The 25775-nt window shown below is 40.1% G+C and overlaps 6 protein-coding genes across 6 annotated transcripts; 3 read left to right on the forward strand and 3 right to left on the reverse strand.

Moving 5' to 3' along the window:
* LOC107799098 (uncharacterized) lies at positions 1–4131 on the forward strand. Its single transcript, XM_016622170.2, has 7 exons — positions 1–332; positions 1094–1764; positions 2460–3018; positions 3123–3223; positions 3316–3405; positions 3485–3612; positions 3775–4131. The coding sequence occupies exons 2-7, from the start codon at positions 1213–1215 to the stop codon at positions 3902–3904; spliced, it is 1560 nt and encodes a 519-aa protein (XP_016477656.2). The 5' UTR covers positions 1–332; positions 1094–1212; the 3' UTR covers positions 3905–4131.
* A 3569-nt stretch (positions 4132–7700) lies between these two features.
* Positions 7701–8614, reverse strand: LOC107799102 (uncharacterized). Its single transcript, XM_075233825.1, has 3 exons — positions 8269–8614; positions 8013–8152; positions 7701–7868 (listed from the first exon to the last, which is right to left on the reverse strand). The coding sequence occupies exons 1-3, from the start codon at positions 8612–8614 to the stop codon at positions 7701–7703; spliced, it is 654 nt and encodes a 217-aa protein (XP_075089926.1).
* Positions 8615–8978: 364 nt separating this feature from the next.
* LOC142171467 (uncharacterized) lies at positions 8979–11235 on the reverse strand. The gene is made up of 2 exons (XM_075233826.1): positions 11230–11235; positions 8979–9464 (listed from the first exon to the last, which is right to left on the reverse strand). Exons 1-2 carry the CDS (start codon positions 11233–11235, stop codon positions 8979–8981), a joined length of 492 nt encoding a protein of 163 aa, XP_075089927.1.
* A 97-nt stretch (positions 11236–11332) lies between these two features.
* On the forward strand, positions 11333–12223 carry LOC107799101 (uncharacterized). The gene has a single exon (XM_016622173.2). The coding sequence runs from the start codon at positions 11333–11335 to the stop codon at positions 12221–12223; it is 891 nt and encodes a 296-aa protein (XP_016477659.2).
* A 314-nt stretch (positions 12224–12537) lies between these two features.
* LOC142171485 (DELLA protein RGL1-like) lies at positions 12538–17288 on the forward strand. Its single transcript, XM_075233860.1, has 2 exons — positions 12538–14589; positions 14838–17288. The coding sequence occupies exons 1-2, from the start codon at positions 13848–13850 to the stop codon at positions 15848–15850; spliced, it is 1755 nt and encodes a 584-aa protein (XP_075089961.1). The 5' UTR covers positions 12538–13847; the 3' UTR covers positions 15851–17288.
* On the reverse strand, positions 13872–18809 carry LOC107799105 (pentatricopeptide repeat-containing protein At1g09220, mitochondrial). Its single transcript, XM_016622176.2, has 2 exons — positions 17295–18809; positions 13872–14009 (listed from the first exon to the last, which is right to left on the reverse strand). Exon 1 carries the CDS (start codon positions 18691–18693, stop codon positions 17296–17298), a length of 1398 nt encoding a protein of 465 aa, XP_016477662.2. The 5' UTR covers positions 18694–18809; the 3' UTR covers positions 13872–14009; position 17295.
* Positions 18810–25775: the final 6966 nt, after the last annotated feature.

The raw sequence follows: 25775 nt of genomic DNA on the forward strand, positions 1-25775 counted from the left end.
ACTGCGTAGAAGACGAGGAAACAAAAGAAGCAAAGAGAGAGAGAGAGAGAGAGAGAGAGAGGAGAAAAAGGAAAGTGGCGAGTCGACCCAACTCAGACTCAATGTGTGGCTAAGCCAAAACAAAAGGCCAATACAAGAAAACAAAATCACAAGAGGAAAAGAAAAAAATGGACGAGATTACGAGCATCTGCATTGCCATTACTACTAAACTCGCTATATCAACAATACCCTTAAGCCCTCATCTCTACCCTAAACCTACTACACACACACACGCAAAGCCATCCTTTTTCTTATTCTTCTCCTTTTCATCTCTCCACCGGCTTATCGGCAAGGTACGTTTTTTAAAGTCATATATTTTCTGTTAAATTAAATGTTTTTGGTTATTTATGTTGTGCTCAAGTGTTTAGTTTTATGTTTATGTTAAATTTAGCTTTTTTTGGCATGTGGGTGTGTGTTGATTAATGTTCTTGTTTTATGGCTTGTGATAAATCTTTCTGGGTGCTTCTTTATTGGGTGTTTCTTTGTGTTTATGTGATGTTTTGAGTATTCTGTTGGTAGAATTTTAGTATCTTTTTATATGCTTAGTATCCATTGTTGAACTTGACTTTTCATTGGCTCATGTGTCAAGTTATTTTTTTTATATGTTTATAATGTTTTGAGTAAAGGATTTTGTGTTCAATCAATTTGTTTTGTCTAAAATTTCTAATGCCATTTTGTGATAACTGCTTTTTATTGATGATCCCATTTATATCTTACCCTTCCACATGACTTATCGAAACTAAAAATAAAATCGTGGCCTTCCATATGAGCATGGCCGAGCTAAAATTTTTACTAAGAGAATTCAAAATATACTATATATACTTAAAAGAAACTACGCAATGTAATTTTCCGAGCACCCCTTGGACAAAGGTGGCTCCACCACTGCATTTGAGGAGCAATTTTTTTTTAAAAGTGGTAAATCTGGATTTTCAATTGTTTTCAGTAGCTTATCCTTCAAAAGTTTTGTTGAAGATTAGCTTTATCTTCATGTTTCTCTCTTATAAATGGTTTACCACAAGGGTTTTATAAAAGCTTTGTCTTTGCATGCTTGCAGTTTCCAGTTGGTGCAGCTTTTTCCAAGTTCATCTGGCTGTATCTTTGTATCGTGGACTTTAAGGCCGTGATCTAATCGGTACACGTTTGCTGTTGGTGGGCGGATTCTTTTTGTGCATCATGAATGAGTGTGGTGGTACTCGATATGAAGGGCTCACCTCTATTGTTAGAAAGAAAAGAAGCCAGATGTTGCGTCGACCTAGAACAGAGAGTCTGACGTTTCCTGAACGCCGTGATCAGTCACCCCTTACACCAGTTTCAGATAGTGTTGGTAGGGTCTCTAGCGGTGAGAATACTGACGATGCTAATGTTGGAGGGAGAATCTACAAGTTTAATCACGGTATATCTAGAGATTCTTCTGCTAACAGATTCAAAGGTGATTATGCTTCTAAGAAGAACAAGGAGGATGCGGGATCTAGTGTGACATATAATAATGCACGTAAGGGAGCTGATACGGATCTCAGGAATGGTGCATCTCTTAGGCAGGTAGGGAACGCTGAGAACAATGGAGCTAACGATAGCAAGCTGAAAAAGGTAAAGCTGAAAGTTGGTGGCGTGACACGCACTATTCAAACCAAAAACAATTCTTATGGAGCATCTGGCAGTTCATCGTCTACTAAAAGTGCACGACCTTCTGATGCCTTTCGGCCACGACAGAATCTCACTCCTCAGGTTTTGCGCACGCTCAAATTGTTAATTATTTGGATTCTCTAAATCCACTCGAATCTTTAATAATGTTGTCAGATTTAATCTGGTAGAAAATTATGGTTGGTTTGGATAGGAGGCCACTTAAGAATTTGCCACATAATAGATTCCGTCTAGTATCCAAATTATGTGAAAAAGAGAACACATAAAGCAACATCTGAACTTGGTTATTTAGTTTCTCAGGGAATGAATAAAGAATGTGCCCGAGAAGCATTCTTGTTGGTTGCTGATTTAGAAATTCACTAATTTCCATTCCAAATAGTGAGCAAGAAAATTTAGTCATTGCAATTTATTTAAAGAGTGGGTTGCTCTAGTGGTAAGCACCCTCCACTTCCAACCAAGAGGTTGTGAGTTCGAGTCACCCCAAGAGCAAGGTGGGGAGTTCTTGGAGGGAGGGAGCCGTCTATCGGAAACAGCCTCTCTACCCCAGGGTAGGGGTAAGGTCTGCGTACATACTAACCTCCCTAGACCCCATTAGTGGGATTATACTGGGTTGTTGTTGTTGTTGCAATTTATTTAAAGATGCAAATTTTGATTATTCTTTTGTCCATTTTATTATGTGTATGGCTAGTAAATCTTTGGCATTTATGTAGAGATAGATTATCATTTAATGTTCCTAGTAATGCTGATCTTTCAATTGAACCATTCTCTCTGGATTTCAGGACAATTCAAGTGAAGACGGTCCTCCGGCAGATAAGAAAAGTGGGTCAAAAGGAATTTCCTGGAACGATTTCTCAGGAGGCACTTTTGGTACTAGCAAGGGCGATATGGGAAGGAATGCGTTAGAAAAACAAGGAGACAAGCCTCATCAAAATCGTAAGAGCAAGAAGATGCCAAAGAGGCTTGTTTTGGATGGCCTTGATGATGATGAGGATGACGAGATTCGGTATTTGGAGAAGCTTAAAACCTCGAAGGTTGCAGGATATAAGGGTTTGGGGGAAGAATCAACTAAGACTAGAAGTCTTTCCCGCGTTTTGAAGGTCGATAAGTATGAAATCTTGGACGATGTTGGAAGGTCAGGCAAAAAAGTTGAGAGAATATCAGATCGAAGTTCCGAGTACACTGATTATGAGGAGGATTCCCCTGAGACACCGGCTGAAACAAAAAGGGAAGCAAGTCTCACAACACGGCAACGAGCTCTTCTATCAAGCAGGGATACCTCTGCCACTTCTGCTAATCGGATTGAGTTTCCTAACGGCTTACCGCCGCCACCACCTCGAAGTGAGAAAATTTTGTATTTACTCATATCTTGTGATGTTATCCCTTTCCTCAATCACCTTTTCTGATTCACAAAATTTGTCTTGCCATCTCTGCTTTTTCAACAGAACAAAAGGAGAAGCTAACAGCAGTTGAGCAGCAACTGAAGAAAGCAGAGGCTGCTGAGAGACGTCGAATGCAAAACGAGAAGGCAGCTAGGGAATTAGAGGTTTGCCCTTGTTCTTTTTCTTTGCTTATGATGTGTTAAATTTTTTGAGATTTTACGATGCTGAAATGAGCATAACTTTTTCAATTTTGCAGGCTGAGGCAATTAGAAAAATACTAGGTCAAGATTCCAACAGGAAGAAGCGAGAAGAGAAAATCAAGAAGCAGCAAGAAGAGTTGGCACAGGTATCCCATGTGTTGCTAGGTTTCCAGTTTGTTATCGGTTATGAAGCTGACAATCAATTAATCGTTGTATGTGGCACAGGAGAAGGCTGCTAAAGAGAAGATGCTTGCGTCGAGCACTATCAGAACGGTTATGGGCCCCACTGGTACTGTCGTGACATTTCCTCAGGATATGGGTTTGCCAAGTATTTTTGACTCTAAGCCTTGCTGGTAAGGATTGTCACCCTTTCCCTTTCCCTTTCGTCCTCATTTTCCACCCTATGCGTTTTGTTACATCTGGAATCTGAATATTATTGATCCTTACTTTTTGTTATTAAGATTCATTTAAGTTACTTACAGTTTATGCTTTGTGGTTTTGTTGCTATACTCCAGTTATCCTCCCCCTCGCGAGAAATGTGCTGGTCCTTCCTGTGAGAACCCATACAAATACCGTGATTCGAAGTCAAACCTTCCTCTTTGCAGTCTTAAGTGCTACAAAGCAATTCATGAAAAAGGCTGTTAAAATTATTGTGACCTATGCAGGTATTCCTGCTTATTTATGTTTAACTTTGTAAGGATAATGGAGATATTCTTTTTTCTCTCAATCATATTATAGAAAATTATACAGGAATTTGGACTACCCCAGTGATTCAAAACATAGCTGGGAACAATTTTTTTTAAAGTTTTTGTCAGTGTGAATTTATCATGGGCATGCCCGAACCTCTTAATACATTTGCTGTTCTGTTTTTATTCATTTTTCCCTATTTTAAGTTCTTCTAGCTTTGGTTAACCTCTTGGCAGTTCAGTTAAGCATTTTTTTGGTGATGACTATCCTTTCTTACGTTATTCTAGTCGATTTTAGCCTTTCTATTTAGACGTTCTTGACCACTTCATATCCTGGCTGCTATGGTAAGTCTTATCAAGTTCAATTGGTTTATTGACTCCGTCTAGTTTTTAGGATACTTTTGATGCATTTTGAAAATGCTGCTCCATCCAATTGGTAAACTCAGATACATGGGTTGAACTCTGGTAATGCCCATACTTACAATCACTTGGATTTGGAGTTTAACTAGCATGTCAAGTGAAACTGAGATCAAAGCTTGAAAATCTACATTTAGAAGTGGATCATGTAGTTTAAGGTAGATCCGAAAATAGTTGCTATGTCAATCAACAATCACAGTGGTGTTACATGAGCTTGATAGTTCTGAACATACAACTAAAGCAGCTAGCAACACTGGAGCCATAAAGTGGTAGCAACACTCTGCCTTTTGTTTTAATGGTATGATGCACAAAAAAGACTTACCTTGATCATTGCTATTGATAATAGTTGAGAATGGTATTGTGGCCAATGTTGCTCACGTATTGATTTGCTCGACAAAATCTCAATCTGCACTCGTGCTTGCTTTAGTTTCATTATTGGTCAGAGATAAGAGCTCTTCTGATCCTGTTTTATCTCAATCAAACTCTACAACTACTCTTTTCTGCCAATTGGAAATTCTCATCGAGATTATTATGCAAAAAAAAAAACTTGTCTTTCCTTGGTATTTTGTGCTGCCAATTAGGTGGGGACATGATTCGAACCTGTAATCTTCAGGTCATGACTCATGAGCATGTCTAGAACTATGATCTATTTGTAGATTAGAAATTCTGTAATTTCTGTGTAGTGTGTGTATGCACTTGTCAGACTGTAATAAATGATCACGACCTTCTAAACCATCTTCGTAACACACTGCAAGAAAACATTGAGAAATGAAGAAAAATCCACCTTCTCAAACATTTTCTTGGCTAAATTTCGAATTTTTTTGAAACATGGTTCCAACTTCCAACTAGGCATATAAAATGAGGCAAACAATAAGAACAAAAACACATAATGAATCAATAAGCATGGGATATGAGCCTCATCGAGTTCTGAGAATTGGTACCTCAGCTGATGATTTTGGTTCGAGCAATCTTGAAATGTCTTTTCCTCTCAGGTGTCCGGTTCACGCATTAGAGCCTCACTATTCTGGATTCACATCGAGGAAAGTGCATGGATAGCCATTGTTTTGGCTGCTATTTAAGTTTCAATCAGAGTTTGTAAATTATTTAGAGCTTAGCCAGTCACATAAAGGGCAGCTCTGCGTACACTCTACCCTCCCCATACCTCACTTGTGGATGTTGTTATTGTTGTTATTAGCCCGTCACATAAAAAGGGCAGCTCGCTTCTTTTCTTTCTCGCCTCTTCTATTGCTTCTCTTTTTCTCTGTCTTCTTCTTCTTCAACATCCCTTAATTCTTTTCCCACTATATATAACACTTACTACCAAAGAACTTATTCACGATCACTAGTAATTCAAAAATTGACTCGACTCCATCAATATACACCTTCAACAATGAAAGTTCTTGCTCTCTCTCATCGCAAAGACCCAAAACTCATTCGAACTCCTCCTCTTCCAATCACAACGAATGGTTGGAAATGTTTGCTTTAATTATTCGGTAGAATAAACATAAATAAGTTTAGAATTTGATCTACACAGTTCGAACTAACATAGTGTCCTAAAGTTTTTAATCTGTAAAGTTGAACTTCAAGACATAGTGTTGCTATAGTTTAAACTTGAAAAACTGAACTTAAAGACATAATGTCCTGAAGCTTTGAACTAAAAAAATTGAACTTCAGGAACTAAAAAACTGAACTTCATGACATTCGTTTGAAAAACTGAAACATCTTCCTACTTTCTTAAATTGTGGCTAAACACTAAATAATTTACAGGTGTTGGATAAAACTTAAACATCAGTCCTATAAGTGGCTACCATGTGACATTTCTATATTCACATCGCATAAGAACTATTAAAGGAGAAAATGCTTCCTGCCAGAATTCTGAAACCTCTTAAAGGTTAATCTTGAAATGTTCGTGTACTCTGATTACAGTCACCAATTACTCATAAATTTTGTGTTTTATTTTTTTCTTCTCTAGGGGTTTAAAAGTTTTGTTGCAGAAACTAAATTCGAATTCACAACAATTCCACATTGAAAATAAAACGCTCCCTGACAAAGACAATTTCGTATTCGGGTCACACAATTGTTTTCACCATCTAATCTGTCACAAATGTATAAACAACACGAAACTAGAGTTATCCATTAGTTTTCACTTTTTCCACTATCCTCATAAGTATGCAAAAGAGCAAGTAGGGCACTATTTATAAAAGAAAGTACATCGCTTATTGTACATGCGACCTTCGGTAAAAAAAAAAAATTGTGCAAATTTTCTTTTTAAAAAAAAAGGAAAAACCATGAAATAAAGTAGGCTGCTGGTTTACTTAACACATACAGTTATAAGCTTTGTTCAAATTTTTTTTTCAAAAGAAGAAAAAACATAAAAGGAAGTAGGTCGCGGTTTTACAAGCGACCTACAGTTAGAAAATTTCCTCATTCTTTTATTGGTAACAACAACAATAACAAGCCGAGTAGTTTCCCACAAGTGAGGTCTGGGGAGGGTAAGATGTATGTAACCTTACCCCTACCCCGGAAGGGCAGAGAGACTGTTTTCGATAGACCCTCGGCTTGAGAACGACTGAAAATAAAAAGGTAATTGCAACAAATAGGGATAATAGCAAGATAAAATAAGATCAAATTCAAGAATGCAGTGAAACTCTAGGTAATAATAGCAATCTATGAATAAAAAGATATCATACTAACACTAATGCTAGCGAACTGAGTAAGACAAAGAGAAAACGCTCGACTACCTACAAACCTTCTACCCTAATCTTTGACCTCCACACCCTCCTGTCTAGGGCCATGTCCTCAGTCGGCTCCAGCTGTGCCAGGCTTCTATACTTCTCCTCTTAATATGCCCAAACCATCTCAACCTCACCTCCCGCATCTTATCCTCCACAGGGGTCACTCTCACCTTTTCCCCCAATAACTTCATTCCTAATCTTATCGAACCGGGTATGCCCACACATCCACCTTAACATCCTCAACTCAGTTACTTTTAGCTTTTGGGTATGAGAGTTCTTGACCGGCCAACACTCTACTCCATACAATATAGTCGGTCTAGCTACAACCTTGTAGAACTTACCTTTAAGTCTCAGCGGCACATTCTTATCACACAAGACATCGGAAGCGAGCCTCCACTTCATCCATCCTGCTCCGATACGATGCGTGACTTCTTCATCAATCTTCCCATTACATTGTATTATAGATCCAAGATACTTGAAACTACCTCTCTTGGGGATGATTTACGTATCAAGCCTCACCTCCATATCCTCTTCTTGAATAACGTTGCTGAACTTGCATTCCAAGTGTTCCGTCTTGGTCCTACTCAACTTGAAACCCTTAGACTATAGGGTCTGCCTCCAAAACTCTAGCTTCTCTTTAACACCACCCCATGTCTCGTCAATTAAGACTATGTCATCAGCAAATAATATACACCATGGCACCTCACCTTGAATATGTCTCGTCAATGCATCCATCGCCAAGGAAAATAGAAATGGGCTAAGAGTTGATCCCTGGTGCAATCCCATCACAATCAAAAAGTGTTCCGAGTCTCCTCTTGCTGTCCTAACCCGAGTCTTAGCTTCATCATACATGTCCTTAATCACCCTAATGTAGGCTACTGGGACCCCTTTAGCCTCCAAGCATCGCCAGATCACCTCTATCAGGACTTTGTCATATGCTTTCTCTAGGTCAATGAACACCATGTGCAAATCCTTCTTCATCTCCCTATACCGCTCCACCAATCTCCTCACAAGGTGAATGACTTCCATAGTTAAACGCCCGATATGAAACCGAACTGGTTCTCAGAAATAGACACACTGGTCCTCACCCCCACTTCAACCACTCTCTCCCAAACTTTCATCGTATGACTAAGTAGCTTAATCCCCCTATAATTATTACAACTTTGGATACCTCCCTTGGTTTTATACAGAGAAATCATCGTACTCCACCTCCATTCATCGGATATCTTCTTCGCCCTAAAAATGACGTTGAACAGCCTAGTGAGCCACTCCAAATTTGCCCTACCCGCATTCTTCCAAAATTTCACAGGAATTTCATCTGGCCCGGTAGCTCTACCCATGCGCATCTTACGCATATCCCTCTCGAACTCCTCTATTCTTATGCGCCTACAATACCCAAAATCCTGGCGTATCTCGGAGTGCTCCAAGTTGCCAAACACAATGTCCTTATCACCCTCTTCGTTCAAGAGTTTATGGAAATATGTCTGCCGTCTTCGTCTAATATGAGCCTCTTCCATCAAAACTCTACTGTCCTCATCTTTGATACACTTAACTTGATCTAGATCACGAGCCTTCCTCTATCTCACCTTGGCTAGCCTGTATAGCTTTTTTTCCTTGACTTTGGCCCCAAGCTCTTCATACGAACGCCCAAACGCCGCAGTCTTTGCCACAGAAACCGCTAACTTCGCCTCCTTCTTAGCCCTCCTATACCCCTCCCTGTTCATCCTATTCATCTCCTCGTCCATGCTCTCTATAAGCTTCAAGGACGTCGTTTTCTTGGCTTTCACTTTCTCTTATACCTCCTCACTCCATCACCAATCACCTTTGTGGCCGCCAGAGAAACCCTTCGAGACCTCTAACACTTCTCTCGCAACTACTCTACTACACTCCGCTGTCGTGTGGTCCACTTATAGATCGCGTCCCCACTGCTTCTCCAGACTCCCATAGCCACCTCCCCATCTCCTGCACTTTGTCATTAGTCAAAGCACCCCACCTGATCCTGGATTGACCATACACAACCCTCTTCTTTCTCTTCCTCACGATCTCTAAGTCCATCACCAATAACCTATGCCGAGACGTGAGATTCTCGCTTGGTATAACCTTGTAATCTATGCACAAACTCCTATCGCACTTCCGGAGGAGTAGATAACCAATTTGAGTCTTGGCCAACGAACTCTGGAATGTGACCAAGTGCTCCTCCTTGTTCGGAAAATACGAGTTAGCAATCACCAAATAAAAGGCTTTATCACAGTCCAACAACGAAGTACCTCCTCCGTTCCTAACTCCAAAGTCAAAGCCGCCATGCACACCGTCATAACCCCCAGAGGTCGCCACAATGTGACCATTGAAGTCACCTCCTATTTTTAACTATAGATATAAAAAGCAAACTGAAGGGGAGCCTTGGTGTAACTGATAAAGTTGCTGCCATATGACCAGGAGGTCACGAGTTCGAGGCGCGAAAATAGCCTCTTGCAGAAATATAGGGTAGGACTATGTACAATAAACCTTTGTGGTCCGGCCCTTCCGGACCACAAGGGTCTCGGGAGCTTAATGCACTAGGTTGCCTTTATATAAGAAGCAAACTATGAGAACGAAAGGACAATAATATGAATCTCATCGAGTTTTTAGAATTGGTACTTAAGCTGAATTACCAAATAAAAAAAAATTAACCTTTGTTGAAGGAACCTTGGAGTAACAGTAAAATTGTATATGTATAATATATCGGTCATCAGTTCAAGCTTTGGAATCAGCTCCTAATTATTTACAAGAACGAACGATTATATAACTTAAATTTATTTTTTAATTGGGGTGCAAATGCAGTCTTTGGTAGAGTTTCCATCCGTGTGGAGCCTATTTGCATGTTTTCATCATGTTGCGAATGCGAAGTCCTTTAAAATGGTTGTTCTTTTATAATATTCTAGCTAGCTTCCATTTTAAGGCCAAATTCAAATCTTTGAATTAAAGCCCACATATAATGCCATCACGTTGGATTTGGTGAGATTTGTCGTTGTCACGATCACTTCTAATTAAGAATTTCACTCCAAAAAAGGAATAATTGAAGTCCAATTAATTATCCAACAACAAAGCGACCTTTTATAGCACGTAGTTCTAGTTACATCAACTTAGACATGAGAAAATTAGAATATTAAGTAGTTTGAATTTATGTTCGTGTTTGATTGGATTCTAGTTTCTAGATATTGGTTAATGCAACTAAAATACGCATAATGGTTAAATTGCAAGGATGATATAATTTATATATATATTATCCTTTTTTGTTTTTCATCTGGTGTCCAATATCTCTATTGGGGTCCGACTAAATCCGAATTCGCGCAAGAAAGTCCCACATTAGGGGTAAAACACTCCATAACAAAGGCGATTTTATACCTTAGGCTCGAATCCGAGACCTCTGGTTAAGGATATATGAAAGAGTACTTAACACTCTACTACAACCTTTGTTAGTATATAATTCATATTATCACTCTATACTACTAGCAACGTAGATAACAGATCAATTCTTCCTGAATATTTGGCACTTGCTGATGCTTCCTTTCACTATGTATATTTGCATCTATATTCTATATGTAAAGAGGTGTTGAATACGTACTATACTTTGAATGAAAATAGAAAAAGGTTCTTCCTCTTGGGCATAAAAACCTACTATGCCTAAGTTGAATTTTATACTTAAGTGAGTGTTAGAAAATTAAATTCTCTTGTATACCTTTAAATAATTTTTTTGGTAACTCATCACTATGCTAAGAGGTAAACTTATAGTAGAATATAAATTATATACACGGATAATATTAAGTTTTTACTGAATTTTAATCTATTATAGTAGGTAACTGTCTTATTTCTCTAGGTTACTAATTCCAACTTTATAGCCGATTACCTGTTGTTGTCTTTTAGGTGATCTAATAGGGTAAATTTTTTCAAATTTAAATTAGAAAAAAAAAACAATTAGTATAAAATATCTTTCGTGTACGGCGGCCACCAATTGGTGGAAATATGTATGAATAAATTAAAGTACATTATTGGATAAGTCCATAAAAGGATATATACACCAAACTCGTTAGAGAAGATAGTCGTGGCAACCACTTTAATTTATAGTCTTTTTACTTATTCTTCTTCTACTAACTTGCATAATTCGTTTCTTCAAAATTTTGATCACTTATATACTCCTCATTCCTTTACGTACTTGTCAAAGAGAAAGCAGTTCTTTGCTTGTTAATTAAAGTTAAATGGGATTAAGTTCAGAAATATGCTACCAAGAAGAGAAGAAAACCATTTCATTCTTCGACTATGTTGCCAATATGTTAAAAGAATCATTTCAATGCCTTACCATTATCCTCCTCAGCCTTCTCCTCCCTCTCTCTTTTATTGTCCTCGCCAGGCTCTCAGTCGCTCGCTATCTCATTACCACCTCAGCTGAGTACTACATACGACCTGATTCTCTTCTCGTCAAAATCTTCCTCTACGCGAATCCCAATATTCTGCACGTACTAGTTCCACTTGTCGCCGTTTCAGCTCTCATCCACGGGTTAACAGGTCGAACCATATTGTTCATTAAACAATCCGCGGATCACATGACTTCAAAACCTTGTCTGTATACCGCTTGGTTTTTTCTTTTCGTGCTTCAAATATTTGTGTGCATAGGCGTAGAAGGTAGCATAGCTATTGGAATAGGTGGTAGTTCAAGTTTTAGTCATCACGAAAGATTATGTTTATTGAGTAGAGTTATATTCTTTTTCGGGTTGCATGAAACGACGTCGTTTTGGTCCAAGAAAGTGGTGAAGCCGGTAGTGGACGACACCGTTTTCGGGGTCGAAACGGCGGATGATAGGGTGGTTGAGAAGGTGGCAATGGCAATGAGTTTTGGTGTGTTGTGGTGGTGGAAATTGAGGGATGAAGTTGAGTCTTTAGTTGTTGTGGCTGAGGTGAAAAGGGAGTTGATAGGTAGTGTTGATTTGGTTGATTTTGTTGGTTGGTGCTTGTATTATATGACTCTGGCAATTGGTATGGTTAAGATTGTGAAGGGTCTTATTTGGGTTTGTTTTGTTTTGTTTTGTGGGAATGTGGTTGACTCTTCGGACAATGCCGGCTATTCTACAAGAAATGATGAAAAGGTCTGAGAATTCATCTGATCTTTTCTTTGTCTCTATACAGTTGTAATCTGGATTGTTAAAGAGGGAGTAGATTATTGTTTTTGTTTGGTCAATGAGGGGGACATGTATGTATTTTTTTAGTAAAACAAATGCAAATACTAGACGGTGTAACGCTGTCGACTTGTGAAGGAGAAAGATAATTTTGATCTTTTGTTTCAGAAGGAAATAAATGGCTCACAAGAAATTGAAAGAACCATATCATATTAAAAAAGCAATCAATTTTATTAAAATAGTAGAAAGGAAAACAATAAAAGAATTAAATTTGTACTTCTTTCTTTGTCTATCTAGTTCAAGAAGGGGTGCTTGATTGATTGATTCTACATTTCTATATAACTCATTCAACTTAATTACAGTTATTCAAGCCCTTCTAATTTGATGGAACCTAAGTGATGTGAAAGGGGGAAACGGAACAAATCTCTGCTCTTAAACTTTAAAGCCATTACTGAACGACAGTTATACACAAAAGATCCGACGAGACTAATTAAGCTTTCAGAAAAGACAGCCTAGTGCACGAAGCATCCCGTATTCACACAGGGCCGCACCCAAGGTGTATGATGTTAGGCAGCATACTCTGATGCAAGCAAAGCATCACTGGCTGATTCCACGGCTTGAACTCGTAACCTATAGGTCACACGAAGACAACTTTACCGTGGCTCCAAAGCCACCTTCATTAATTAAACTTTCAGTAATGTAAAATCTAAAGAAGGGTTATTACATTAAGAAGCATAAATTGGATGATGGAAAGTTACTCTTCTTTCAAAAATTGTTCAGTTTGCAATCAAAATAGTACTCGCATATTATAATCCAAGAGTGAATTATCAAAAGATACCATGATTAGTTTCAAATGCACAAAACTTAAAGACTACTAACCTCTTCAATTTTCAGGATGGCCAACAATCTTCATGTTTTTTTATGTTGTGTGTTTCTTTTCTATTTCCTTAAGACAAGTAAGCCAGAGAAAGTCCTATGATTATCAGGTTTTTGTCCTGTGCCAAGTCATAACTAAAATGACATAATAATTTACCTCCTTTTTTTCCATTACTTTGACCAAAAAGACATCAATTCCGAAGCTCAATTGCTCTAGACACTGTATCACTTCTGTTCCTTACTGAGACAGACATTTGGCCTGCAGACTTTCCTTTTTGTTTCTCTAATGCCATTTCCTTCTAACCATGGCAATATGCTTTCAACAATATTTCATTGTCCCAATCGTCTTCTCCAAATGCATAAAATTCCTTAATCAATCAAACTCGTTAAGGCCTATGATGAGCTACCTCAGTCAAGGTTGCTTTTAGAGATAAAAACAATACCAGAGACTATCTTTCATCTGGACTCTTTGCTTGTCCCAGGCATGAAAACATCATCCTGGCATCGGTCTTCTAAACTTTCACCATGAACAAGTTATTTTTATTTCCGAGGACAAAAACTTCACTTTCAAAAACCCGAGTAAATTCCTTTCTACATCTTCCAGCAGTAAAATACAGTTTGCTATAAGCCTGACATCACCAAGACTATAAATCTGATCAAGACTACTTCTTCAGGTTAGCAGTTAGCAATATAATAGCGGAAAAGATCGTACAGTTCTAGGATCATGGATCAAGTCTCAATCCCCGCCATTGATTTCAGTGTATTCCAGGCTGGTCACAATCATCTTCAAGAGTGTGTGAGAGATGAATTGGTCAACAACGGAGTAATAGATCCTTTGTTTGAATTGGATAGTGAGGATCTTGACTCTCTTTACTCTGTGTTTGACCTGAAATATCAAGAGAATACATCAGACAAACATGTTCAACTATCGGAAGATCAGCAACAGAACATCTCAGGTTATTGCACTCAAAGTGATGACTCTTCTTCCAACACGGACTTTCCCCTGCAGCCTGTCCAAATTCAGTCCACCTTTGAAGCATCTAATAGGATTCAGCCTCAAGTGCCAAGGCTTGGCAATTTCCATGGAGAGAAAACAAATCCCATTTCTTCGGCATCGTTGGAGCTGTTGAACAATTGTGGGAGATTGTTCAAGAAATCAAGCGAGGAAAATTTGAGCAATGTACACATCAACGAGGCTCATGTAGGTAACATCCCTAAGTTGTCAACAGAAGAAATCTTGCGAGTTGCTGGAGAAAGATATATCCAGTACTCCACCCAAAGAGTAGATGGTCTTTCTATGTTTATACATCCTTATGCTTCTGCACTTTCGGGCCTTTCCATAGAGCAAACGAGGGACATGGAACTCGTTCACCTCCTTCTAGCTGCTGCAGAAGAAGTGGATCAGCAGCAATTTCATCTGGCTAGCCAATCCATTGCACGTTGCCTGTGGAAGGCATCCGTCACAGGTAATGTTGAGCTGTGTGTGATCATTTCGTTTAAAAGATTAAGTTATTAGAGAAGGTACACTTTTATTTACTTAAGTATTATGTCTTCAACACGCCTCCTCATGTGCGGGTCTGATTCTTTTTCATGGGCCAAGTACATGAGAATTTTTTTTACAATGGGTGGCCGCGAGACTTGAACCCAAGACTTGCTCTGAACCATGTTGAACTGAGAAAGTACACTTTTATTTACTCAATTATATATTCAACAGGTAATCCAATCCAGAGGCTTTGTTTCTATTTTGGTGAAGCTTTACAAGAAAGGATTGATCGAGAAACAGGAAGGTCCCCAAGTTTTGAACGAAAATTAAGGGTTTTAAGCACTCTGGCATTAGGTACCACACCTGAAGCCTTAACCTGCCACACAGAAATTCCATTCAGCCAAGTAATGCAGTTCGCAGGAGTTCAAGCAATAATTGAAAATGTTAAAGGTGCAACCAAGATCCATTTGGTTGATTTTAATATCAGAACTGGAATTCAGTGTACAGGCTTGATGCAAGCTCTTGCAGAACAATGTGACCGTCCAATTGAGCTTCTGAAAATAACTGCCATTGGACACCAAGAAAAAGAGAAAATCGAAGAAACAGGCAAGAGATTACAAAATTTTGCCAATTCCTTGAATCTGCCCTTTTCATTCGATATAGTCTTTATGTCTGACATGAAAGATCTTAGGGCAGAATCAGTAAACGTTAAAGCAGATGAAACTGTGGCTGTCTATTGTAACACTGTACTAAGGACAATGATCTGCAGGCCAGAGTATATGGATAACACGATCCGAGTAATCAGAGGACTCAGACCATCTGTAGTTGCTGTCTGTGAGGTGGAAGCAAACCATAACTCACCTTCATTTTTGAACCGTTTTGTGGAGGCACTTTTCTTTTATGGTGTGCTTTTTGATTGCTTTGAGGACTGCATGGATAGAGACAATTTGGTTAGAAAGAGGATTGAGGTATTTCATATTGGTGAAGGTATCCGGAATATGGTTGCAGCTGAGGGTGCAGAAAGGTTCACACGGAATATGAAGCTTGATGTATGGAGAGCATACTTTGCAAGGTTTGGAATGGTTGAAATGGAACTCAGTGAGTCATCTTGGTATCAAGCAAATCTGATTCTCAAGCAGTTTTCCCAAGGCAGTTCCTGCAATGTTCAAAATGATGGGAAGGCCCTCCTTGTAGGATGGAAAGGAACAGCCATTGAATCTGTTTCTATTTGGAAGTTCTTGTAAAGACCACTAAAAAGGGTAGCTTAGAGTCATTGTAGCTAGGCAGAAAATGCAAGTAGCACATATCGAGGATAAAACGAGAAATAGCCGCTTGAGATGGTTAGGTTATGTCCTGTGTCGATCTCGTGCATTAGTCAGTAGGTGTTCAATAGTGACGAGTAAAAGTGACAAAACATGACGAGGTAGACCTAAAATCACATGGAAGGAAATTGTCCCTAAAGACTTACAATCTCTTGGAATCCATGTAGACCTAGCGAAAAATAGGGCACAATGGAAGAAAAAGATCAACATAGATAACACCAATTAATTGGGAATATGTTTTGATCAATTAGTACGTTTTGTTTAGGTCCTATGTTTTCAAAAATTCTTTTAGTCCTGCTGAAGATTTATATGAGAAAAAAATAGAGAACTTTTTTATTTTTTGTTTATTTCGTATAATATTGATATGAGATGAGCTTAAATGGAGTGATATGGTGAGTGATGATTTACATAGTTGACCCCAACTTGCTTGCGATTGAGATGTAGTTGTTGTTGTTATGTTACTTTAGCTGGCATCATCTTGGGCATCTCCATGACTCTTCAAACAGCTATCGATTTGCCATGCAACCCAAATCTACCATGGGCAGAATGCTTTTTTTGTTTCTCAACTTCTTTTTAATCAAAGTGAAAGAATCAGTTAGTGAACATCATAACCGTCACATGAAAACAAAGAGTCCAAGATAGATGCCATTCAGCCTTGCAATATTTTGTTACAGACAGCTTCTAGGGCGACCTTCTTAATTTCATGAGCAGGTTCTTGTCTACATTTACTATAAAATGCTGGTATTCTGATAATTCCTTCATGTTCTCTAACAGTAATTTGAGAAACCCCTCAAGTATACTCAGTAATAACATACTCATTTCTTGCTTAACTAATGACTACCTGACAAAAATAAAGCACGTCCACTAGTAAGTGATGAATTTCTTATTCTCGAATGCCAATTCTTATTGACATCCATTGTCCTGCCAGTCCTTTCAACAAAATCCAGCTATATTTCATCACCTCATTAACAGAGGTTAACATCCAACAGGTCAGTAGATCATATTATATTTGGTAGTTTGTGCATAGATTGTCACTAACAAATCGATGCTTAAAGTTTTGTACTCAAATTTTAACGTTCAACAGCTAGCCTGCAGACCTTTCTAATTATAAAAGATTGGACTGCATTCAGGCCTGAGCCTTATAGTAAATAGGACAAGCATTAATCAGATTAGGAGGCAAGTTATGATTAGCCGAAGCTCTGAGATTAGGTTAAGCAAAGGGCAAAAGGAGGCACGAAATAAATGAGAATAAACGAAGAAATGCTTAAAAGTACCAATTTTGTGCTGGTCCTACTTCCAGTGAAAGAAAAAATTTATCAAGGAAAATGTGACTTATAACAATATATCAATCAGTTTACAATCTTACATTAAGTAAAGCTAAGGCCGGGAGCTTTGAGTGCATTTTGCTCATCCATCACTCGCCTCACAACCTCAGAATCAACATACCTGCCCATACCTGCAAGGATATTCGAAAGAAGCACATAATCACCACCGTATTTGTTTTCCATCTCCATGATCTTCTGCATAACTCTTTCTCCCATATCTGCATTATCATGAAAACTACAAGCTCCCAATAGTGTTCTCCAAATCACAACATTAGACATAGCATTAGGTATCTCCAAAGCTATTTCTTCTGCTTCTACTAACCTACCTTCTCTGCCTAACATGTCTATCAAGCTGCCATAATGCTTAATGTCTGGTTGAATCCCAAACTCATCAACCATCTTCCTGAAAAACTCGAGCCCCTCATCCACTAAACTTCCATGACTGCAAGCATTGAGCATGCTCAAAAACGTTATGCGATTCGGTTCAACACCTGCATCCACCATCATCTGATAACTATCCGAAGCTTCTTTTGCCATCCCATGTATTGCATATCCTGATATTATCGACGTCCATGACACCAAATTCCTTCTTTCATCTATTATATCCTCAAAAACTCTCACAGCATCGTCTATGCTTCCACATTTAGCATAAGCATCTACAAGCGAATTCATAACACGGATATCAAAAGCATTAATACCACTTTTCTCCCCGTAAGCGTGAACCATTTGGCAACACTCTAGACACCTAACATTCCAAATAGCGGGGAAAATCGCCAAAAGACTCACTTCACTCGGTTTAATCCCCTCGACCACAACCATCTCGCGAAACAAAGTCAAAGCCTCATTAAACCGACCCATCCGCGTATACCCATCAATGAGACCCGTCCAAGAAATGACATTCTTCTCCGGCATTGCATCGAACACCGCCCGAGCAACCTTAACATCACCCCATTTAACAGAACCACTGATCAAAGCATTCCAAGTCACAGAATTTCTGACAGGCATTTTATCGAACACCTTCTTCGCTTCCCTAACTAACCCACATTCACCATACATATTAACCAAGGCAGTTTGCACATAAACATGCGATTCAAATCCATCCTTCAAGCTCAAACAATGAAGCTGTTTTCCAATACAAAACTGTTCTAAATTGGCAGATGCTTTGATCAAGAATAAATATGTAAAGCTATCAAAAAAGATAACTTTTTGATACTGGAATCGGAGTTTCTGGAAAAGAAAAAAGGCTTCTTGTGGTAAAATGCCAAGAGAGTAATGGCGAATTACAGAGTTCCACAAAGTTAATATGATGGGTATTGAACTTGGGTTAAAGGCGTTTTCGGCAGTCGTGAATATTAACTGAGTATGAATCTGTTGAATTGCTCTGCGGTAGTTCTGGTGTCTTTTAACGAGGTTAAGAAGATGATTAACATCTCTGCCCATTAATAGCAGCAAGTTTGCATTTTTTATTATGGCATGAAAAGAAAGAAAGCTTGTTCTTTGAGCCTTAACGGACTAAATTCCGTAGATAAATAATTGTTTAAAATTGGATAATAATTAAACTTATAATATGGTTCTAAGGACATGTGATTTCACCTAATACCAATTGATAAATGTGAGGATGAGTAATAGAAATTAACAATAAAGTAAAGCAAACCAGTGTTAGAATGAAACTCAGCCTTTGAGTTTGGACAATGTTGATGTAAGAACTATGGAAGTATAACAAGCTGAATAACAATGGTGAAAATAATAAAGAGAATTGTATTGCCTTTTGTGTCTGTCAAAATGTGTCCTACAAATGATTAAAACCCTTCTTTATATAGTAGAGGAGTTCCACTTATGATACAATTCTAATTACAGAAAGAAAACCCATGATTAGCTAATTAACCGTTTCTGATTCGACCAGTCACCGAGATTTATGCCATGATCCTCGGTTAGCCACGGATATCTTGTCTTTCTGTTATTATGTATCTTCGATCTTGCTCGATATCCGTCTCATCTGGCTTCGATCGCTACTAGCCTCGATCTCGACAGGTACCTCGGTTCTGAGCTCGGTACCTTATCCTCGTGATATGGCCTATTCCGTTACGAGACCGTCCTTCGATGCAAACTCCCGGTCTCGGTCAAACAGTAAAATCGGTGGGTCTGGTTTTAACCGTATACAAATAGTCCCCTCGTTTTTTTGGAGTGTAATGACAAGAAACGAATTGAGCCTTCGATTTTCTACCTCGACATGTCATGACATCATCCTTATGACGTAAGCGACGGAAGTGATTGAAACGTCCCATCTGTACAGTTACCAAGGCATTAAATGCGCGTCAGTCGATGGTCGCCCCCTATCTCCACCATTTCGAATTTTTACTTTCAGATTTCTAATCTCCAAAGCTTTTTATACCTTCTAACTTCTTCATCCGCAAATCTACGATTTTCACTGCTGCCATCTTCTCAAAACACCAAATCTTATCATCTCTATCTATTTTTAACTTCAAATCCATACAAAAATGGCAAAAACATCAAAAATTGTTCCTAAAAAAGAAAACGCTTCTTCATCGCGGCCGGCCGGCGACAAAACACCGGTGGAGCAACGACCTGAAGAGTGTGTTCTCACTTCTGATTTCAAGATCGATAAAGCCTCATCGATTCCTGGTCGATGCGAGCCAGTGTCGAGGTATATATGCTCGATAACCGAAAGGTACCTTAAGCAGGTAAAGAAAGACTGTAACTGGAAGGGCAAAGAAGTGGTGATCCCGACCCCGGAAGAAGACATTACTACCCATGTGGAAGGGTTTTTAAGTGTTTACACTTACCCTTTCATGTTGGGCCCCCTCGGCCCCGTTGTCATTGATTTTTGTCGTCAGTATCAAATAACCCTAGGCCAAATCCATCCTTCTTTTTGGCGAATTGTCATTCTGCTCCGATTCATCGTGAGAAAAGTCGAGGGGATGCCTTTCACCCTCGACCACTTCATCAGGTTATACAGCCCCCGCCTCTATCAAGGCGGATTGATAAAACTCCAACGCCGGGCCACCAAAGTGTTATTCTCGAGCATAGACGAGGACAAGGACCGAGGCTGGATGGGCCGGTTGGTTCGAGTTAGGACTTCCGACCTAATCCCGACCGAGAAGATACCATTTCCTTAGAAAATGGAATATGAAGCGTAAGTATAATCCCAATGTTAGTTCTTATTTATTGTTTTGCCCCTTTGCTTCTTCTCATCGATATCCCCTTCCGTGATGTAGCCGTTGCTTGGATGCCCGGTGCAATCCCTAATCTCAAGAGTTGGGTTCGGGACCTGGTCTCGACCTCTTCGTATGCCGAGCGCTCATGGCGCGATTTATCAAAGGGCCGATGGGAGGCCAAAACTCATGGTAAGCCCCTTTTCCATGTCTTTGATGGTTTTGTTAAGGCAATTCCCACTTAATACTTTCTTTCATATAGGCCTTGGCAAAGATGCTGTTATGAGGCCCCTATCTGGTGAGGAGGAGACTTCGATCCCGGCACCGAAATCGGTGAAGGACAAAAAGAGGAAAAAGACCTCACCCCCCGAGGATCCAGAACCTAAGAAGAAGGTGGCTCGCAAGCCAAGGAAGAACATCATCCTCCTGATCGAAGAGTCTGTTCGGCGTCTAAGGGAAGAGGACGAAGAAGAGGAAAAATATGACTCCGGACTGGTCACCTGAGCGAGAATGAGCACCGGGGCCCCAAACACCACTGAATCAGTGAAGGCTGCAGAGACTCTGTCTCGAGATGAGGGGGTCTCGGGAAAAGACTTGGGCGAAGTCCCCGAGTCATCGAGGATCGAAGATGCTTCCCACCACACTGAGCCAACGGTGGGTACGACAGTTGAGGCCCTTCGAGATGAGGAGAACGCCCCAAGTGATCCACTTGGGGCAATAGAAATTGGAGGCTCCCCGCTGCTCCCCTCGTTTTCTGAGGAGATGATTCAAGAGGCTCGGGCCTTGAAGACCCTCTCTATCGAAGGAGGCCTCAGCGCTTCACCGAGAAGCATTTTCTTGGTCTCGAGCCGAACTGAGTTGGTATGAGGCCGATATTCAAAGGCTTACCGAGGAGAGGAATGCCATCAATCTTCTCGGTAAGCAAAAAGAAGAACAAATCAAGGACCTATGAGCTGAATTGGCCACGACTCACAAAGATTAGACCGACCTGATCGAGCAGGTAATGAAAATTTTAAAAGCTCATGGGCTCGATTCAGGAAGGGTGGCTAACATTTCGATCTCACAGCTGCAGCAGAAGATTGAGAGGATCGAGCAGTTCCGCGAGGAGGTAGATATGATAAAGGCGGAGTCCTTGGGGTGGAAAGAAGGTATGGACCGCTTTACTGCAGAAAAAGAGACTGCTGGAGCCCAATTATCATCGATTGAAAGTCAGCTTCAAGGTATGAAGGAGAAAAGCTTGACTCAAGCAAGGAAAATAGAGGATCTTGAGGCTCGGTTGGCTTCTGAACTTGCCAAGGCCAAATCTGAAGCTGAAAAGGCAAAGGCCGAGGCAGATGCGATCGTGGCCGTCTACCGGGCCGATGCTGAAGCCGCTCAAGTCCAAGCGAGAGAGGCAACCGAGACCACCCAAACTCGAGCATATTGGATTGTCGAACTTGCCAGATGCCAATCTCGTAGGGAAACCCTCGAGAAAATCCACACTCGAGGTTTCGCTCTTACCAACGAGATAGTTAAGGCTAGAGAGCATGAAGCCGAAGCTGGAGCGCTGGCCACTTCCGATAACGATGATGATGATGGCAGCATAAGCGGGTCCGAGAATGGGGAGGACCTCGATGGAGAAGAAGCTGCCCCCGGAGAAGATCAGGACCCTTAGGATTTTTCACTTTTGGTATTTTGTATAGGATCCTGATCGAACCTTGTAAATATTCTCATATATATAAAGATCTCTTTCCTTTCCGACCTGTCTTTATTTCATTTATGCCTTGTGAAAATTTTGTTTTATTTATGCCTTATGAAAATTTTGTTCATAAGTTTGAGGCTTAGGCAATTTTATCGAAACCGAGCTAGTATAGTTTTTATAATCGAGTGAGTACTTGATCGAACTCGGAGTAGGGTGACCTTTAGGTTTTAATTGAGTGAGGATGATTTCTTAAAAATAAACTGGCCCTTTAGGCTCTTAAATTAGGCCGATAGCAAAAAGAATGACTTTCTCCCCCTTTTCGGCTTGAACAATTTATTGTTTAATCATATAAATTCTATTGTGCCTTAGCATGAAATAAAGGATTTGCTCGAGAGTTCGAACGGTTTCGTACCCATTAGGATTTTCAAGGGTCGATATTATAGAGACCCTTTGTTTCGTAATGCCTTAGCATAAAATAAAGAATTTGTTCGAGAGTTCGAACGACTTTGTACCTATTAGAAATTTAGCCGAGGGTAGCCTTTGTAACCGGTTTGTGAAAATATTAGAAGGCCTGTTTAATAACGAAAATCGGACGTTTCCGAACCGTGTTAATTTGGCCGTAGCCTTTAACTTAGGATTCGCCTTTTGGGTTTGTTCCCCTGTTATACTTCGAACTTATTCGAAGTATCAGTCCCCGAGTGGGGTGGCCGTGGCCTATAAAATCGAGGATTGCCTTTTTAAGGTCTTACGATTTCGAGGTTTAGTAATTCGATCCTGTCGATTTTTTGGACGGCAGTCCCCGAGTATCGGGTAAATTATTTGAACTTCAGTTGTGCTCGGCCCTTAAGCCAGTTTCCACAATAAATCATAAATATGAAATTATAAAATATAAATTTTTCTAAAGCATTGAACATTTGGTAAGGAAAAATACTTCTTTCAATAGATTATACATGCGTACGTGTTTTTCCATTAGGGTTCGAGTAATCTACATGGACACAGTTCATTTGACCGTTTGGTCCTCTACAAAATTTACCTTTTGAGACCCCGTCGACACGAAGTATTTTCCTTGTAACTATTTGAAGGTGATGCCCCCCCAGTATTCGAGGTTGATTGTAAAGGAGCCTCAGATACTGTCGAATTGCTCTAAGTTAGCACGAAGAATGGTTGCCTCGTTAAAAACCTCGCCGGAAAACCCATTTGGGACAAAAACCGGTCTAAGGGAAAAAGAGTGCAACGCGTGCTTTCAGACCTAAGGACTCCGCGTTTGAAGAATTCTTTGTTGTCTTCGATTAAACACCTATAAATGGTTAGTATAAAATATAAATGAAAATGGAGAAGGTCGTACCTTAGCAGTAATATCGTTTGAGGAGTGATATGTTCCAATTGTTTGGTAATTGTTCGCCGTTCACCATGCCAAGTTTGAAGGATCCTTTTCCAATGATATCGAGGACCTGGTATGGTCCCTCCCAGTTCGGGCCAAGTTTTCCTTCGTTTGGTTCTCGCGTATTGAGGGTGACTTTACTAAGAACCAAGACCCCGATTTTGAAGTGCCGAAGATTGTCTCTTCGATTGTAGTACCTTTCGATCCGTTGTTTCTGTGCGGCCATTCGAACAAGGGGGCTTCTCATTTTCATCTAGCAATTCGAGGCTTGTATTCATAGCCTCGTGATTTGACTCTTCCGTTGCATATCAAAACCTGACGCTGGATTCCCCGACTTCAACCGGAATCAGAGCTTCAGTACCATATACTAAATAAAACGGTGTTGCCCCCGTACTAGATTTTAACGTTGTTCGATACACCCAAAGGACTTCGGGCAATATTTCTCTCCATTTTCCCTTAGCGCCGTTCAATCTTTTCTTTAAACTTTGAATGATGGTTTTGTTTGTCGATTCGGCATGTCCGTTCCCACTAGGATGATACGGCGTCGATAGGATCCTCTTTATTTTGTGATCTTCGAAATTTTTTATTAATTTGCTACCGACGAATTACTTTCCATTGTCGCATACGATCTCGACAGGTATCCCGAATCGGCATATAATGTGATCCTAGATGAAGTCTATGACTTCTTTCTCTCTAATTTTCTAGAAAGCCTGTGCTTCAACCCACTTAGAGAAATAGTCAGTCATAAACAAAATAAATTTAGTTTTAACTGGGGCGATGGAAGAGGGCCGGTGATATCCATTCCCCACTTCATGAATGGCCATAGGGATAACACTGAGTGGAGTTGTTCTCCGGGTTGATGGATCATCGGTGCATACCTTTGACATTTGTCACACTTAAGAACAAACTCTTTTGTATCCTTTTCCATATCGGCCCAATAGTATCCTGCTCTGATGGCTTTATGAACCAATGATTCGGCACCAGAATGATTTCCGTAGGTGCCCTCGTGGATTTATCATAGGACGTAGTCGGTATTTCCTGGTCCCAAAAATATCGCCAATGGTCCATCGAACATCCTTCTATATAGTATTCCATCTTCGACCAATGTGAATCGTGCAGCCTTCGTACATAGAGTCCTCGATTTTTTAGGATCCGATGGAAGCTTCCCGTTCTTTAGGTACTTGATATATTTGTTCCTCCAATCCTAGGTCAGACTTGTGGAGTTTATTTCGGCGTGGCCTTTTTCAATTACTGACCATGAAAGTTGTACGACAGTTCCCGAGTTAATCTCGCCGTCTTCGACTGATGACCCCAAATTTGCAAGGGCATCAGCCTCGCTGTTTTGTTTTCAAGGTACATGCTGTAAGGTCCATTCTTTAAACTGATGTAGAGTCACCTGTAATTTGTCCAAGTACCTTTGCATTCGATCTTCTCGGATTTGGCTTCGATGACTTCTGCTCCCAAACCTTTAGCTAGCTCAAGACCTGCAATCATGGCCTCATACTCGGCCTCATTGTTAGTTAACTTGGAAGTTTTGATAGCTTGTCTAATTGTATTACCCGTGGGCGGCTTCAAAACAATGCTCAGCCCGAACCCCTTCACGTTCGAAGTGCCGTATGTGAAGAGGGTCCACACCCCCGATGACGTACCTGATTTTAATAACAGTTCCTTTTCGACTTCAGGTACGAGGGTGGGCATAAAGTCAGCCACGAAGTCCGCTAAGATTTGAGACTTGATGGCCGTTCGGGGTCGATACTCGATATCATACCCACTGATCTCGATGGTCCATTTGGCCAATCGGCCCAAAAGTTCGGGTTTATGCAAAATATTGCGAAAGGGATAAGTAGTCACCACACAGATCGGGTGACACTGAAAATATGGTTTTAATTTCCTAGAAGCGCTTATTAAGGCAAGTGCTAATTTTTCTAAGTGTGGGTACCGGGTCGCGACCTTACCTAGAGTTCGACTAACATAATAAACAGGAAATTGTGTATCTTGCTCTTCTCGAACTAGGACCCCACTTACCGTGATTTTTGAAACTGCTAAATACAAGTATAGTTGCTTGTCCTCTTTCGGAGTATGAAGCAGTGGCGGGCTCGAGAGATACCGCTTTAGTTCTTCCAATGCTTGGTGGAATTCCGGGGTCCATGCAAAATTGTTGTTCTTTTTGAGCAGTGCGAAGAACCTGTGACTTCTATCTGAAGACCTCGCGATGAATCGGCCTAGGGCGGCTATGCGCCATGTTAATCTTTGTACGACCTTAACATTATCCACAATTGTGATGTCT

This window comes from Nicotiana tabacum, chromosome 17 (genome assembly GCF_000715075.1).
Source record: "Nicotiana tabacum cultivar K326 chromosome 17, ASM71507v2, whole genome shotgun sequence".
Lineage (NCBI taxonomy): Eukaryota > Viridiplantae > Streptophyta > Magnoliopsida > Solanales > Solanaceae > Nicotiana > Nicotiana tabacum.

Excerpts from the sequence above, each read along its gene's own strand:
- LOC107799098 (XM_016622170.2), top strand. The coding sequence starts at position 1,213 with ATGAATGAGTGTGGTGGTACTCGATATGAAGGGCTCACCTCTATTGTT. Across the intron at positions 1,765-2,459 it reads GACAGAATCTCACTCCTCAG|GACAATTCAAGTGAAGACGG; the intron begins GTTTTGCGCACG and ends TCTGGATTTCAG. Across the intron at positions 3,613-3,774 it reads TTTGACTCTAAGCCTTGCTG|TTATCCTCCCCCTCGCGAGA; the intron begins GTAAGGATTGTC and ends GCTATACTCCAG.
- LOC107799102 (XM_075233825.1), bottom strand. The coding sequence starts at position 8,614 with ATGGAAGAGGCTCATATTAGACGAAGACGGCAGACATATTTCCATAAA. Across the intron at positions 8,153-8,268 it reads TCTGTATAAAACCAAGGGAG|TTCGGTTTCATATCGGGCGT; the intron begins GTATCCAAAGTT and ends TCTGAGAACCAG. Across the intron at positions 7,869-8,012 it reads ATGACAAAGTCCTGATAGAG|GGATCAACTCTTAGCCCATT; the intron begins GTGATCTGGCGA and ends GGATTGCACCAG.
- LOC107799101 (XM_016622173.2), top strand. The coding sequence starts at position 11,333 with ATGGGATTAAGTTCAGAAATATGCTACCAAGAAGAGAAGAAAACCATT.
- LOC142171485 (XM_075233860.1), top strand. The coding sequence starts at position 13,848 with ATGGATCAAGTCTCAATCCCCGCCATTGATTTCAGTGTATTCCAGGCT. Across the intron at positions 14,590-14,837 it reads GTGGAAGGCATCCGTCACAG|GTAATCCAATCCAGAGGCTT; the intron begins GTAATGTTGAGC and ends TATATTCAACAG.
- LOC107799105 (XM_016622176.2), bottom strand. The coding sequence starts at position 18,693 with ATGGGCAGAGATGTTAATCATCTTCTTAACCTCGTTAAAAGACACCAG.